The sequence below is a fragment of the Prunus persica genome, chromosome G8, assembly GCF_000346465.2.
Source record: "Prunus persica cultivar Lovell chromosome G8, Prunus_persica_NCBIv2, whole genome shotgun sequence".
Classification (NCBI taxonomy): Eukaryota; Viridiplantae; Streptophyta; class Magnoliopsida; order Rosales; family Rosaceae; genus Prunus; species Prunus persica.
The window spans coordinates 873641-891336 of record NC_034016.1 but is presented as its reverse complement, the minus strand read 5'-3'; the positions used below and the strand labels follow the sequence as shown (position 1 = coordinate 891336).

The window sequence follows — 17696 nt, the reverse complement described above, 5'->3', positions numbered from 1 at the left end:
GGAAGCAAGAAGCCGGATCGAAGAATCTGCGTGAGCGGTAATGGCGATGATACCATGTTAATCAATATCAAATGAAGAACTATGAAGAACAATTTCTAGAGAGAGAGAGAATGAGATATCAGGGATAGAGAGAGAGAGCAGAGGAAAATGAACTTTCTTTCTTAATGAACAGGTAATGCAGAATACACTACTATTTATACACAACCATCTTAACTAATTAACCATCACAACCTCTAATCTTATGCCAAGTGTCACAACCCTACTCTAACATTTACCACCTGTGGGAGTCATTTACACACGTGTTTACTCATGCATTTGAATCATTGTAATTATTTTCATTTCAAAAAAAAACCATATATGATATATACTTATTAGACGGAGAGATTGTAATTGTTTGAGAATAATGATAGTGTACAAATATGAAGTCTATTTCTTATGGTATCCAGATGTGTCAATATGACCTCTCCTTTATACATCAGAAAGTAGAGGAAAAGAAAAAGTACAATGAAAATTCATAAGAAAAATTAGAATTCGATTCATACTAAATGGAAGGACTGCTGAATTTCTTCAATTCTTCAATGGAAGGACTGCTGAATTTTTAGGGTTTTTCAGAGAGGAAGAAGGAGGTTTAACGCTAAACCACAAAAGGTTTATCTGTAAATCTAAAATCGTTGGGTTTCTTTTATTTCTTTTTTTATTTCTGTTTTCATTTTTTCTATGTGAAATTATTTTTATTTTTTTAACGAATTATGTAATTAAAACAGGGTTGTCATGTCATATGTCAGATGTGTTTGGTATCCAAAAGTTAGTAAACAAGTTGGTGCCTTAAATGTTACTGAAAATATACATCACGAGAACAGTTTAGAAAGAAAGATGATATTCAACGGAATCTTAATAATGAAATGAAGATATTAAGCATTAATTTCTTTTTTCACTAATGTCGGTATCTATAATACTATATAAAGCTTTTTTCTTTTTTTTAGTTTGCAAACTTTGCAATGAATTTCTCATATAAATATTGAGGGACGACCTTTAGGGTACCTTATAATTTTTTTCACAATGATCCAAACCATCAATTTGTTAGGTCTTCATTCATAGATCATCTTTACAAAAAAATTAGACAAATCGGAAATCGTTTCGACATCCAATTGTGTCTTACAAAATCAAAGAACATGGTGCTTCAAGAAAGTACTAAATTTCAATAATTCAATTGAGTGGTCAAATGATATCGAATTTAAGTGATTTTTTCTAGAAATGATCTTTGAATGAGTATGTACAAAATAGACAGTTTGGATTAGTGAAATATAATCCGGAGTGGGGCATATAAGGAGTGTCCCTCAAATAAGTATTTGAGGGATCCCTCAATGAAAGAGCTCTCTCTCTCTCTCTCTCTCTCTCTATATATATATATATATATATAATCAAAACAAAACAAAACAAAACAAAACAAAAATTAACAACAAAGTGCTGACTTCTAAATTTTTTTGACCAACTGGGTGAATTATTCCAAATAAAATAATAGATAACTATAAAGAAACCCATTTCTGACTATAGAATCATAGAAATACCCTACATGAAATTGACTTCATAAACACACCCTACCTTACATTAAACAGACTTTATAAACACGCCCTACTATTGCCAGCTGTTCTTTTTTTTAGTTTACTTAATATACAGATTTCCTGATTTACCCTTTAGTGAGAAATTCATATAAAAAAACTCAAAATTGGATTATTACTCATCGGTTGTTACTCTCTCTCTCTCTCTCTCTCTCTCTAGTGCAGACACAGACATATTTCATTGAAAAGCACAAAGCAACACAGTGCCAGAAGTAGTAGCCTCAATCTAAAGAGTTGTTGCAGACGACAATGGATTTCTCGGTAAAAATTAAAATGGGCGAATTTTCATTTCCCATTGTTTATGCTTAATTTTTGATTTTCCGATTAATTAAGCAGGGGGTTGAGTAGAGATTGAGTTCTTTATCATTGGGCGAGTGGATCTGCGTGGCATTTTTATTTGTAGCGATCATAGAGGTGTTGATTTTTGCTATGATCGATTGCTTCAATGGCCGTCCCCTCCCAACCAAACACCGTTTCTCTTTCGGCGATATGTCTGTCATCACCGATGAAACCAGAAGATTAAGAAAACTATATACATGCAGAACTTCGAATTGTGAATTATTTCCTTTTGCTTTGGGAATTTTGGATAACAAAAAAATAAAAAATAAATAAATGATTAGCTAATGAGAATTTTGAATGCTATTTGTGTTGTTTACTTGCATGAAATCATGATGCAATTACTGTTAATGAGCTGGAGGTATTGTATGAGCTGTTTAAAAAGTTGAGTAGTTCAATTATCGACGACGGATCAATTCATAAGGTCAGCCAAATTTCTTTGAATCATTCAATTCAATTATGAAGAAATATGTTGTTTCTTTCTAGTTTCATGCATTGTCGTAATTATTTGGATGATGATTATGTTGCAGGAAGAGTTTCAACTAGCACTATTCAGAATTCCCTATGGTGAAAATCTTTTCCTAGACAAGGTATATGCTTCATACCAACATCTTGAACTAATTGACTAGGATATATATAATTCCATGCACCTACTTACGCGAACTGGATTTTGCTTTTCTAGATTTTTTATTTCTTTGATGAAAAAAAAATGGTGTCTTTGAATTTGATGAGTTTGTTCATGCACTCAATGTCTTCCATCCATATGCCCCTATAGATGATAAAATTGATTGTAAGTCTTACTGCTATAAGAGGCAAAGCTAAATGTTGTGTGTGTGTCTTTCTTGTTATCTTATGTTGTTTGTTAATTACTTGCATTTGCACTTAGGCTCTATGATTTGGGACAAACCGGGTTCATTGAGCGAGAAAAAGTGAGTCTTGTACTACTTTTTTACTGTCTAAGTCTCCAAGGAAATTTACGTTTTTATGGGTATTTTTACATTTGATACCTTGTATGAACATGGACACGATATTTAAATTAAGCAGCCTCTGTTCGGTTTCAGGTTAAGCAAATGGTGATTGCCATAATGATGGAATCTGACTTGAAAGTCACATGATCTTCTTGAGTCTATCATTGATAATGTAAGCACTACATAGTTGTGTAAGTTTGGATGTTGTTTTACTGGGTGGTAATCAGAGCTTGTGGAGAATTTAGTACTCACGACATCTTCTATGACATAGTATTAACAGTGTATTTCTATGACATAGTATTAACAGTGTTCTTCTATGACATAGTATTAACAGTGTACTTTTTTTTCTTTCTTATATAGGTATTTCCTTTTGCAAAAGATATCGGATGTCTTGCTAGGCTTTTTTAGGTTTTTTTAATTTTTTGTGTGAAATGGTATTAACAATGTACTTCTATAAAATGGTATTAACAATGTACTTCTATGAAATGGTATTAACAATGTACTTCTATGACATGGTATTAACAGTGTATGGAGGTTAAGTGGAGAATGGTCGTAAGGACAGCTCCTTGATTTTCGTGATTTATTTTTTATTTTTTATAGTTTGGGTTTTTAAAAAAAATTTGGGCTAGGCTTGTTTTGAGTTTTTTGTGTTGGGCTTGTTTTAAGTTAATCAATGGTAGAGATGTAATTTATAGGAACTTCAACACTCATTTCTTATGTAGTAAATAGTTTTTGGGTATGTTTCTAAAGTGCATTCCATGTGGGGTTTTTTTTATTGATAATTTCAACCTCTATTTTAGGTATATTACTAAAGCTCCCATAAAATAATTGATGAGCCAAACGGATTTGGGAACAAAGTCGTCCTTTTTGGTGTGAGCATGTTTGCATGGCGTGCTAGCTTTTGAGGCTGAATTCAAAGATGGTTGTGAAAGCAAAGAGTGGTATGGTGATAAGCGCCTTGATCTTGACTTCGACAAACGATCTGGACCGAGTTAGGAACATTTTCTCTGTTGTTGAGTTCTTGACCTTGGTAACAAAGCTACTTGTATTGCGTCATGTTGAGTGCTTGGTACTGACTCGCTCGATGTTGTCGTGCTTGGTTGTCAAATGATATCTCAAGTCCTCTTTGAGATGAAACAAAACAAAGAGTTGGTGAGAGAAAAAGGACTGGATGGTGCTCAAACAAACTCTGAAGAACATAGTTGTTTATTGATATATTGAATGATCGATTAAAACAGTGGTGCTCAAGAACTTTCAAAAGCTTCAGAGTTCTTGGTGAGATACTACATTGAATACTAAGAAAGCAATAAAATTTATCTAACTCTAGTTTAGAGAATATATTTAACAACATTTCGGCTTGGTTTTCTTGTTAAGAGATTGGTCTTCCTTAAAAATGAGAACTGCATTGTTATTTATAAGTTGCTGCCTTCAAAAGGTGCCGAGATATACGAGGATGGCCCAACTCAATCATTTGCGTGAGCCGCCTTCTATCTCCCCCGAAAAACCTTCTCGATCTCGACTTTCGATGGTACTTTCTCTTCAAACCTTCACTATAAGTTTCAGGGTTTCTACTCTAATGGACTCAAGTTGCAAGGAGCGGGTTTGACGTCCCATAATTTCTTTTACCATGTTGCCTGGTGCTTTTCTGAAGACGGTGCATGTGAAATTCCCTTTCCTAGTCAATGCCTGCAATTTTACTTGGTCGAGACCCTCGAGGCCAAGGAACAATGCCGAAGTTTGACTTTGCTCAAAGTATTGGGTTCGACTTAAGACTTGGGTCGTCTACTAGTGCTTGGGCCGAGATTTTGAGCAGTGGTATTCAGGCCTTGTGAATTTTAGTCAACACTTTCTTGCTTTGGGCCCCCTTGTATAGCTTATTTTGAGACCTAGGCCAAGCTTGTTGTGCCACCTCTTGGTTTTGGATTTGGGCTTGGTTACTTCCATTTCTAGGCCCAAAGTCCTGCTTGATGGGCCTTTGACATGTTGCCTTTCCTTTGTGGGGCCGAAGGGGAAAAATCAGGTATAAGCACAAGTTACATTTTTGATAGCCAAACAAAAGGTCGAATTACATTTTTGATCCTCATTGTTTAACTCAGATTCTACTTTGGTCTCCATCATTTTAATTTTGACAATTTTAGTCATGTAATTTTATTGAGACGACAATCAAAGTCCTACAAGTGTTAAGAAAATAGACAAATAGATTAAATTTTGGAGATATAAAAAAACAAAAGTACTCTTACATATTACGACATCAAACTTCATATATTAATATCTTAGTCTTAGATGATTAAAATTACCAAACTAAAAAATTAATGAAACAAATATATAATTTAGAGAAAAGAAAAAAAAAAAAAAGAGACCTCACAATTTCGTCTTGAAATAGAAGATCATATTTTATTGAGATATTTAGTCATATACCAATTCTTAGTACTAAAACTATAAATAAACCCTACACTATTTAATTTCTATAAACATATCCAAAAAATAACAGCTGGCCTTATTGAATTTAATTTTAATTAGTAAATAACTTTGATGCCCCATTGAGTGTTTTTGTCTTTTTTATGAGATTTTTGAGTTAGGTTTGTTTTAATAAATCAATGACAGTTTTGTAATTTAAAAGAAGTTAAAAGCCTTTTTGTTATGTTGTAAATGGGTTTTGGATGTGTTTCTAAAGTCCATTTTATATAGAGTTTTTTAATAATTTGGGCTCCTATATTGAGTATTATAGTGAATCTCCCTATTTTATTTTGCTTCTTTAAGTGGGGTATGTTTAATTCTGCTTCAAAAGTCCACAACTGACTAGAAAATTTGCCTTTCGTACAAACAATTTTTCTTTATTTCTTTATTCGATGGTGATGACGTTTGCCAGTGCATAAGGGCACACATTAATAATAATTCGTATTCAACTATGTATGTATAATATGAATAATATAAAAAAATTTATCTTGTCCAGCCGTGTATCATAATATATAATTATATTATTATTATCAATTTAGACTATTAATTTGGTGGGGTTTGTTTTGACATGAGGTTTACGACAAATAAATTAGTTACATAGCACCCCAAAAATATGTGACGAGGGAATTATTAATGTATTTTCATTAATGAATTGTAACTAATGCTTAATATAAATACAGGCTAGCCAGATTTATGATCCGGAACTAGGCAAGGAGATCGATTTGCTTATAACAAAATATAATTTACCTTAGCTGGTAAGCTAGTAAAGTATTGATTTTTATCAATAAAAAATAGGACGATGTGAATCTCTTTTAACATTAAAAATTTAAATTTAACTAAACTAATATTGAAATACAGTTACTCGGTATAATTCATCCATATATTATAATATAACATATGGACGAGTTATATTAGGTGGTGAAGTACCACATAGACCGATTTCTACACAATTTCCTCATGTATTTGATGTATAATACATTATTAAGTAGATGATATTAATATATTGTAAACTGATTATGATGAACAAAAGCAGGACAAATGGAGCTTCGAGAATGGGGGTGACCCAGTCAACCCTGGTATTGGTGGAGGTTTGTAAACCAGCGGGTTCAATTGACTTTTTTTAATTCCACCTGAGCTCAAAGAATTCAACGCAAATGCCGAGTTCATGTGGGCCCAGTCGCCGCTTCTCTAAGACGCGTTCGCGGTTCAGATCATTTCGCAATCAAGAAAAGTCAAAGTAGGAAACTCTGAAGGAATGAAAATTTGCTATTTACTAACGACGGTAACAAAAAACCTGAACATATGCGCATTACAAAAAGTCTATTCACACACGAGGAAATAGTTGCAAGGGAAGTGAAGACTTTTGTGAACGATCTCATGCAAAGAAACAATCTTGCCCTTATTAGGGTAAACGGTTGTATGATAATGTAAAAACTAAGGGTCTTTTGGTAATTTATGTTGTCCTCATTTTCAAGCCATTTACCTTCTTGTGTGACTTGTCAATGTCATCACACATCTCAACATAAAAAATTTCTCATCACGCATAAAAAAGTATTGTAGGATCGGATTAAATAAAAAAAGCATTGTAGATGTTTCTAATTCCATAATAAAACTAGCATTTTGGTTGAAGAAAATTAAACAATGTAACTAGAAACCCTCCCGCATATGGAGTGGCATTACAGTGAAAAAGTAGGTTAAACTCTTTACCACATGAGCTACTTGAGTAGAATACTAGTTTTAGGTTGAGCAATGTTGTATGGCGCCCTACCCTTCAGTATACAACAACCTATGACCCTCATAAATGTACACTCGCAATACTTGAGTCAAATGAACAACTCGAATATTTCCCTCAAGGTTTATATGAAAGGAAAATATCTTCATATATTATGCCCTACTAAAGAGAATGGGCTTAAATATATAGTTAGTTGCCTCAACATGAAGCTAAGGCATTAAAAGAAATAGTAATAAAACCACATAATTGTCTGCCTCTTTTTCACAAACTTAACAGCTATAATATCAGCAAATTAATGGCAAAACAATATAGCAATTGCAAAATAGAAATTGTTCAACCAAACCTAAAGCAAATGATTTTTGAATTCAAATCTTTAATTGTCTGCCTCAACATTTCCATTAGATATCTTTTTTTTCTTTCTTCGTAATCTTATATGTGCTTCTTTTTACTTAAAGTTTGTACTAAATATTTATAGTTCTAATGATCTCCAATACATGATATAACTCATTCAATTGGGATTGACAAGAAAATAGGAATTCCTACTTCGAGAATAAGAAGACAAGTATTCTCCAAAAAATGTGTACTGATCAAAACACTAGGAAAAATTAGTTTACCATGGTATCTTTACCCAATTTTTATGTATAAAAAGTTAAAAATTATAGATATGAACAAAAACGCCATGGGAAAAGAAAAACAAAGAGACTTTTTATTTTATTTATAAGTCTTTCTATAAAAAAAATTAAAAGGTCCAAGCTTTGGTTCTAATCTAATTTCTAAATGGCAAAACGCTGACGCAAAGAAACATTACCACCAAACAAGCAAACAATCCCCCACACAAGAAATCAAAGTGAGAATAAGGAAAACCCACTCCCCAAATTATCTCTATTTCTCTCCTCAAATTCTCAATCTTCGCATTGCGTGGGCTTTGATTCTCTTTCGATACTGGGTTTTGACAGGTACGCCTTTTTCCTGAGATCCTGACCCCAAGTCTTCGAGATTTACTTATCTTCTTCGTTTTGATCCTTTTGTCAACTGGGGTTTTAAGGTTTCTTTGTGGGTCTCTCGTGTTTATGGCATAGGACCATTATTTGTGGCAAATTCAAATTTTGATTTTGATTTGTAGGTACTGATATTATTTTGGGCTTTGCTTATTTGTTTCAAAATTTTGTGAGTTTCTTGTATGTAGTTGATGTTAAGGGTTGGTGTTAATGATACTTTGTTGACGATCCGATTGCTAATTCTTCTAATTTTGGTTGTGTATTCTGATGGGGCTTTTGTTGATGAGCAGATATTGGAATTTGATTAGACCCCTTTTGCTTGCAGTTTGTATTTTGGATACTTCTGGATAAACTTTCTAGTGGAAATTCCAGTTACGCGCAATTATGATTATTGTTCATTCCCTTATATTTGTTTTCTGAATTCTCATAGAATGAGTGCTATATGTTTGGATTGGGATTCTCATAAGTTTTATCTTGATGGGTTAATGAAAATAATTTATATAGTTATTGGAATTAAATAAAATTACTGATATTCAGCTAATTAGTGATTGGTGCCTTATGATTTTCTGTTTCTTGCGTTTAATTAGCTCTCGTACAATCACAAATGTCAGGACTGTACATAATTGAACTTTTGTTTGGCTTATGATCTTAGGAAATTTTGAGGATAAAGGACTTGAGTGAAGGGGGATTAGGACATCAGACATGGCTGGTAATGCTGCGGCCTGTGCAGAGAGGGCAACAAGTGATATGTTGATTGGTCCAGACTGGGCAATAAACATTGAATTATGCGATATTATTAACATGGAGCCTGGGTATCAATACTTTTCTTCCTCAATTTCATTTATCAGATTTGAATTTTATATATTGGTTTAACCACATGTTAAGAGTTGAGATCACTTAAATTGTTGAGTCTTGAATCTTTTTATATTGTGATGGAGTGGTCGTTGGTGGAAATGCTCATAATTTCTTAAGAGATAATTCGTAAATAGATTCTTCGACTGTCCAACAAGGGAAACAATTCTAAAATGGGTTTTAGCATATTGTAAAAACATCCGATGTGAAACAATATTAACAAATTATGTTCTCCGTCATCTCTCTCTCTCTCTCTCTCTCTCTCTCTCTCTCTCTACATACACACACACACACACACACACACACACACACACACTACCTCAAAGGATAATACTTGGCTTTTCTCCTGATAGAAGAGAGGAGGAGCTTTTCCTGAAATGGAGACGTGGCTCATCTAGCAATGGACACCTGCATTTCAGAAATATAACACCTGAAAAAGTAACAAGTAGTAGCACGTTTTTGCTACTGTGATGTTGGAGATTTCGTAAAAGGAGTCACTTATTTTTCACTAGGTTCTATTAGTATCGTGGTGTATCAGGTTCCTTTGATGTTAAAACATTTCTGATGTGTAAAACTCTGCAGAAGATGGATTGTTTGATGTTTTTAAAATTTTTTTTTTTTTCTTATTTGTAGATATAGTTCATGATTATTTGTCCTATATAATCCCTTTCCCATTTTAATACTCAAAATGCAAGTATTTTTCCTCTGCCAATGAATTGGATTGAAATTTGCAGGCAAGCAAAAGATGCCTTGAAGATACTCAAAAAGCGCCTGGGCAGTAAAAATCCGAAAATACAACTTCTGGCTCTTTTTGTTAGTACTATTCCTTTTCTTTTGATACTTTCTTGATATTTTTTGTGTTATTTCTTGTCATAAGTTTTATATTTCTTTTTGCACGTTTAAATAAAAATATTTATAAATTTATGATCTAAAGTTTCTGGCAGGCTTCCCATGCCAAAATTATGCATAGGCATGTAGAAATGTCAATAAATTTGTGATTTATGGTGGACCAGTTGTGGTTCCATAAATTTCTTGCTGTCATCACCAAAAAATCAGCTTTTCCAGGCAATGATTTCTTTTTTCTTTTCCGAATGGATAATTTGATCCAGGCATTGGAGACTGTGAGCAAGAATTGTGGTGAGAATGTTTTTCAGCAGATCGTTGAGCGTGATATCTTGCATGAAATGGTCAAAATAGTAAAGAAGAAGGTGCTAATATTTCTCTCACAATCTTTCTTTTTTTCTTTTTTACTGACTTGTTGCTTCCTTCTCCTCCCTTTTCAATTTGTGCATGGATAGGATATTAATATATGTTTTGCTTTTTTATTCTAATTCCATTTTGCAGCCAGACTTGAATGTTAGGGAAAAGATACTAATTTTGATAGATACATGGCAAGAAGCTTTTGGAGGAGCAAGAGGAAGATATCCCCAATACTATGCGGCATATAATGAATTGAGGGTAATTGGTTTGCTAAATCTTTGTTAAGCTCATTTTAAGTTCGTATTGTATTATTTAAGCATCAGTTGCATTTGGCTTCAAGTGTTTCTGTATCTTTGCCCAACTCCATTTTATGTCGTCATTTTGCGAGTTGCGTAATAGGACATGTTTTGAAAGATTGCTATTTACATTATAAGACCTTCTCAAATTCGACTTCTTTTCTAAGATGATTGGGCAAACATGTCCAGCCCAAGTGCCTTCAGGTTTGATGGATGGGGCTAAATTGTGTGTGCAATGGAATTAATAGAAACTTTATGGAGGAGAATAAAAAGAAAACTATGGACAAGAAAAATTTATCCATTTAAGTAATGCCGTGTGTGCTGTAGATCAGTTTTATTTTTGTTGTTATTGTTTGTATGTGTGCAGTCTCTGTGGGTGCATGTGGGGAGGGTGGGGGGAGATTTCCACAAAGCTGGGTCCAACTTTCTAAATTTGCCTATGGACTTGATAGCCTTCTTGACCTTGTTGGCAATGGGTAAAAACAAAATAAAAATTCTAAAGGAGTTGCCATGTGTATAAAATGAACCTCACAATGTGTACAAACTGAGTCTTTATACCTTTGCCTTTTTGTATCTCATGGTGGTAGTTTTGGTCTTGCACCTCACAATGTGGGACATATTGTCTGCTCTAAATTACATATTTATCTGGGTAGCTTCTCTTCATTTTCATTTTTTACTTTGTTATTGTAATTTCCGAACACACTTATCCTTTTACTTTACTAATGATTTTAATTTGGAACGAATTGGACATTTGTTGGTTTGGTTGACAGGAATTTTAATTGGGAATGGTATTATGGAAAATAAGATGGCTAAGTTTACACTTTCAATCTTTGCAGTTTAACCCTATCTTCATTTTTGTACTCGAAATTTCAACACAGATTTACACCTTTTTAATAATTTGAACTTAATCTGAATTAACATTACAGGCAGCAGTTCATTAAATAGTGTTTAGGCTTTTCCATTTTCTCATTATAATTTCATATTTCACAGCCAAACCACATTCTGATTTGGTTGTTTTGTTCAGAAGGTGATCTCTTCTTTCTCACGTTGGTTTTCCTGCAAATTGATAAGTAGTCTATTTTCATTAACTTCTATCTCTAATAGAAGTTAGAGTAATGTTGCATTTTTGTAGGAAGAAATTAAGGTTGTACTGTTTCTTTCCTTTTCTCTTGAATCAGCATATCTTTTTTCTTTTCTTTTTTTTAAATTTTTATTTATCTTCCATTTTTATTGATGCTATAGGGACCTTTTTTCCCCCCTATAATTAGGATTTTGTTTATATTGTTTAATTTGAACTCTATATTCCTCCTTGATGAAATTAAAGCTGCAATTTTAGTTTGGTTTTAATTTGAGCTTGTAGTATTAAGAGTGTTTATACTCTGTAATTTTGTTTCAACTGGAGTCCACTGAAAGTAATAGTAAACTTAGTGTAAAGATTTGGGTTGTGTTTATGTCTAGCCTTACTCCGTAATGATTACAGTTGTCATTACTTTCGTCCATTATAATTTAGATTCTTAGAAGATAGAGATGTCAACATCCTCAAGGTAAGGTCATTTTGCACCAAAGTTTCACTTTTTTGCTAGATGAATGAAATTAATGATGCAAGATCAGATCATAGTTCTAACAAATGGAGATAAGCTTGGTTGTGGGTGTTGATTGATGTCATTAATTTCATTTGTAATATTGTTTGTACTCGCACTGCATGGGAGTTGTATCAGACTGAATTGCTAGAGCAGTGTCCATGCCTGGTACTAGTATGTGATTGGAGTATTGTCCAATTTAATTCTAATATCTTGCTATTTTTTGAGAACACCAAACATGGTTCTTAGACTATTTCCAATTTTCAGACCAAAAAAAAAAAAAGACTATTTCCAATTCATTTGATTTAGTATAGTCTAGATCAGTGAACCAAAAAAGGCCTTAGTGTCTAAGATTCTCTCAAATGTTTGGCCATGGTGGCCAAGTATAAGTAAGTTTATGCCAGTTGCCTGACTTTAGGTGTCTGCCTCTGCTTAAACATTCTGTGCTGGTTTTCTAGTTGGAAAAGTATAGAAATTTACATGTGTTACAAAACATTGTTTCCTTTCATGGTTAAATCAGAATGGCTGTTTGTATCATGATTTTCTGGTTTATTTGAAATTTCAATTTTGTTTATCTGTTAATTTTAGACATAAGCTTGCTCGATATTTGGTCTAGATTTTTATTATTTTCTTTTATTCTGCTTCTTCCCCCATAACTCTCTTTATTGATAATTGACAGTCTGCGGGAGTTGAATTTCCACCACGAGAAGAGAACAGTGTACCACTCTTTACTCCGCCTCAGACCCAGCCAGTAGTTTCCCCTGTTGCAGTATATGATGATGCTGCTATTCAGGCTTCTCTTCAGTCTGATGCTTCAGGACTTAGGTACTAGCTGAACAATATTATCTCCATCGGACCAATACAAATTTCAGGCTTTTTCAGTTTAATATTTACCCGCTGTTTTTTTTGTTGCTTTTGTCTTAGATGTGTTTTTATCACAATTTTAAACGTGCATGTCGACTGCCTGGGAGAGATGAAAAATATTTGTAGATAATAAGAAGTGTCCTAGGATTATGAACCCTCAGTCAAGAATGTTGCTCTACATATATCTGAAAGACCTTGTGATTTGTGCATGCTTTGCAGAAATGTTGACGCCTTGTGATTTGTTTCGGTAACTTGTTAACCTTGTCAATTATTTCTGTCAATGATTGAAAAAGTTCCCCCTGACAATAAGGAAATTTCTACAGCCTTGTTATTGGAAATCCTGTTAGTCCTTGGTCTTAATATTTTATGGAAGATTTCAGTCAGCATTGAGTTTTAATGCTTATACCGCTGTCTCAGTTGCTGCTTGTGCTTGTATGTATCTTGTTGAATGTCTTGATCTGTAACTGTAATCTATGAAAGAATTTATGTTTGCTGGATCGGATGTTGTGCTAAAAATTGATATTGTGACAGATGCTATCGTTTTTTATTTATTTGTTATTTCTTTTATTTATGTTTTAGTTGGTCTATGAATTATGTCTATGATATATCCTGCCTGATTGAAATTGTTTCTAATCAGCTTGCCAGAGATTCAAAATGCTCGAGGAATTGCAGATGTGTTGATGGAAATGCTTAATGCCTTGGATCCTAAGAATCCTGAGGTAATATATTTTCTAGCTATCGTTGAGTATTGATTTCTCTCTTGACTAAAAGGTATTAGAATATGATTTTTCATTTATGTTCCGCTAAAAATATGTTATTTTAGAGGTCAAGTATTTTATTTTGTCGTTATTGTGTATGGAGTAATCTGGTGGTGGTTTCATATGGGACTGCTACCATGGTAAAAATTCTGTAGGTTGTATCTGATCAGTTGTGGATCATTGTTATCCATTATTATAGTTTCCTTTACACATGTACTTGTGGCTAAATTGTTTGAAGAGAAATATTCGTAAGAAAACTTTATTTCAAACTAGTTAAAGATTAGTTGTCCAGGGGTGAAGGAGGCTAGTGATCTCTCTCTCTCTCTCTCTGGGTGTCAATTACTCTGATTGTGAAAATCGTGCAATGGTTAATTACTTGAAACTTTGTATGCTTAAGGGCTGCACTTTCCTTGTGCTTGTAGAAGGGAGGGAGGTGGGAGGAAGGCCCTACTGAAAATTAAAAACTGAAAATAAAAAACCAGTGTTACCAATGGGCTCTTAATATGTGCAAATTTTTTAGTCAGCTTTAATTTCTTACAATGGTCAAAATGACTATTATGGCAGGGTCTGAAGGAAGAAGTGATTGTTGACCTTGTTGATCAGTGCCGTTCGTACCAAAAGCGCGTCATGCTTCTTGTGAATGAAACTGTGTAAGTGATTAATATAGAAAATGTTGATTTTTACTCGTAGATTTCATGCTGGTGACAGTTGTGGTTGCTTTCCTTTTAGCGATGAGGAACTTCTATGTCAGGGATTGGCTTTAAATGATAATCTGCAGCGTGTACTTTCTCGGCACGATGATATTGTGAAAGGAACAGCAACTGGAGTAAGAGCACCAGAATCTTCAGTTGTGCCACTTGTGAATGTGAACCATGAGGATGATGAGTCAGAGGATGAATTTGCCCAACTAGCTCACAGGTAACTTCTTAGAGGACCTCTTCCAAGTTTTATCGTAACATTATTTTTTAGGCACACCATTTTTGTTGTACAATTGGGCTATTTCACTATTCACTCATCTGTTTTGTGCTATTGCCTGTTCATTTTTTTACTTTCTCATTTCCCTTTTAATAAACTTCGGTGAAATGCATTACAGGTCATCAAGAGATAATTCACAGGGACCAGGCCAGAGATCAGCCAATGCCAGGACTGAACCTGTGCGACTAAGCCCACTTCTTCCTCCTCCACCATCTCCAAAAAGGCCAATCCCTACAGGTGCTGGCATGATTGATTATCTCAGTGGTGATACCTACAAATCTGAAGGATCCACTGCAACATCAGAATCCACATCTTTTGCAGCTCCAGTTCATTCCAGCTCAAATTCCACCTCTCGATTGACTCCACCATCACCCTCACCCCCATCTTCCCTAAACACGACTCCATCCCCTATATTCTCTGGAAAACCTGTATATGATGAACCGGCTCCTAGAAGCAAATCCATTGATGGGTTGCCTCCAGCTCCTTGGGATGCTCAGTCCCCAGGCAATCCTCAGTCTCCTGGAAATGGCAACTCTCCTGTCAGCCTTCCACCTCCACCTTCCAGGTATAATCAGAGACAACAGTTTTTTGAGCAACAAGGCTTTCCAGGCAGTGGATCCGGTTCATCTTATGACAGCTTAGTGGGACAGACTCAGAATCTCTCTCTTAATTCGTCTACCCCAACAAAACAAGTAAAACAGGAAGATGCTCTATTCAAAGATCTCGTTGATTTTGCAAAAGCCAAGTCATCTTCGTCTTCAAACCCCAATAGGTCATTTTGAGTTGTGCCTAGCAGTCAGTCCAGCTTCTGGACATTGTTCCTCACTCTCACATACATCAGATCACGAGATTATTACCTGTTACTAAATAAATATTGGTAGGAACTTTTTGGTTTTGGTTTGTCTTTGCTTTTTAGCTGGTATGTTTCCGAGATGACCTGCGCATTGCATATAATTTAATATATTGATGCACCTTATTGTTTGGTTTCTTTGATCTCAGTTTGTTTCGAACGGTTGGCCAAATTTTTCTTTCTTTTGTTGTATATGTTCGTACGTTTGTATGTATGTATGTATGTTTGTATGACTGGACGCAACAGTGTATCATCAAATATTATACTGCTAGAAGATTGTCGCATTGATGGATTAATATAACCAATCACATTACTACTCAAGAAATTGAAGTTCAATATTGGTAGGTTGGTCACTTTTTGGCGGACAAAGTTTGGAGTTCCTTTTCAAAGAGGTATGTCCTCTTGACGATTAGCGTTTTCTTAAGTTGTAGCATCTTGCTCCGATTTCCAACAGGCAGCAGCTGTGTGATGGCAATGGAGATGGTACTGTATGCTTAGTTGGAGATCTTTTCATTGTTTTCTCTTACTTGTGTTTTAGAAATTCATTTTCCAACTAACCATATTTGACACTAATAATGGACTTGTCATTTTGGTAATTCCTGGCAGAATAATACTCCCAATTTCCCAAAGGAGAAGTTTTAATTAAAACTTTAGAGAATGATATGACGGGAAAGTCTCCATGAAGGATTGGTTAAGAACTTCTAATCTACAATCAGTGGATTGTATACAAGATACATAATAAAAAGAATATATATATATAGATCACACTAACATATCTAATGGAAAACTAAGATTAGAATTCCTTAACTAATTTTAACATAAATGCTTATTGCAAAAGCTCTATGACATAATTAATATTGATATTGTCTAATTCTGTACAAATTTTTTCCAGTCAACAAACTCGGTCTATGAATTAATGAAAGGAAAGCCAAACTGTTAGCAAGTTTTTTTTTTCTCTGCCGGCATCAAAATAAGCATGCAATTGCCCCTTAAAAAAATTTATATTTAAATAAAGACTTGCAATATAGACAATTTAAATCATTGAAGTAGAATTCGTAGTGAACACAAGGTGCCGTTCAATAAAAATTGACTAATATATATATATATATATAATTAGTCAAGAAATTGAAACGCAATAATGATAGGTTTGTCATTGAGCATATGGTTTTGAGGCATAAATTTGAATGTTCTTGCATTACTTTTAGTTGGAATCATCTTTTCATTATTTTCTTATAGTTGTCTATTCGAAATCGACTTTGCAATTAATAATACTTAACAGCTACGAAAGAAGAAGAAAAAAAGTAACTTCTATAAATAAATAATATTGTTATTTACTCAAATGGTCCTCAAACTTGTACTCGATTTACATTTTGATCTTTAAACTAAATTATTCGTTCAAATGATCCATCAATTCTATTATTCGGTCAATTGTCCCACCATCTAATTTTATGTTAGATTTAACCAAATTTTAGGGTAAATATGACTTTTCATAATTAATAAATAAAAATCGGGTAAAAATAAATACAAAATTAGAAAAAAAAAATTGAAGAAAAAGAGAAAACAAAATCATGAGACCCAAACCCAACGCCCCTCCCTCAGACTTCTTCTCCTCCATTCCTCCACAGACCCCTCCCCCCTTCTGTTTTCGCCATCTCCTCTTCACTCTCTGCCCCCTTCTCTTTTTCTGTGCAAATTCCAAAAACCAACAAATTGGAAAACAAAAAATAAAAAATTCGAACATTTTTTGCATCTATAGTTGGTTGCAATGATAAGTTTAGGGTTTGTGGGTGAAAAGCAGAATGGTGGAATCTGGGAGGGGTTTGTGTGGTGGGAATTCTGTTATGGTGGAATCTGGGAGGGTGGGTTGGGTGTGGCTGTATTTTTGGGTGTCTTGAGAATATTTTGGTGGATGAGCGGTAGTTGCTAGGTAGGGAGGAGAGTGGTGGGTGGTTGTCTCTCAACAACGAAGGGAAATTGAGGGGGAATGGGAGAGGATTTGGGTGTCTGTTGAGTTGGGCTTCTGGGTTCATTAGAAGGGGGGTATGTGGGTATTTTTTTTCTTCTCTTTTTATGTAGTTGCTGGTTTGGGTGGAGGGTGGGGAGGACTGGGGGTTCTGGGTTCAAGGGGCTTGGGGTGGAGGGGTGGTTTGGGGGTTGGGAGCTTTGAGGGTGGTGGTCCCTGGGGGGAGAGAGAGAGAGAAGATTTTTTCA

At 34.4% G+C, this 17696-nt stretch overlaps 2 protein-coding genes across 2 annotated transcripts; both read left to right on the top strand.

Moving 5' to 3' along the window:
• Positions 1869–3566, top strand: LOC109950732 (calcineurin B-like protein 10). Its single transcript, XM_020570715.1, has 7 exons — positions 1869–1880; positions 1968–2134; positions 2295–2379; positions 2486–2565; positions 2657–2744; positions 2831–2884; positions 3017–3566. The coding sequence occupies exons 1-7, from the start codon at positions 1869–1871 to the stop codon at positions 3068–3070; spliced, it is 540 nt and encodes a 179-aa protein (XP_020426304.1). The 3' UTR covers positions 3071–3566.
• LOC18766482 (target of Myb protein 1) lies at positions 7785–15677 on the top strand. Its single transcript, XM_007201720.2, has 10 exons — positions 7785–8068; positions 8763–8922; positions 9697–9775; positions 10072–10170; positions 10307–10420; positions 12718–12863; positions 13540–13621; positions 14225–14310; positions 14390–14578; positions 14754–15677. The coding sequence occupies exons 2-10, from the start codon at positions 8813–8815 to the stop codon at positions 15415–15417; spliced, it is 1569 nt and encodes a 522-aa protein (XP_007201782.1). The 5' UTR covers positions 7785–8068; positions 8763–8812; the 3' UTR covers positions 15418–15677.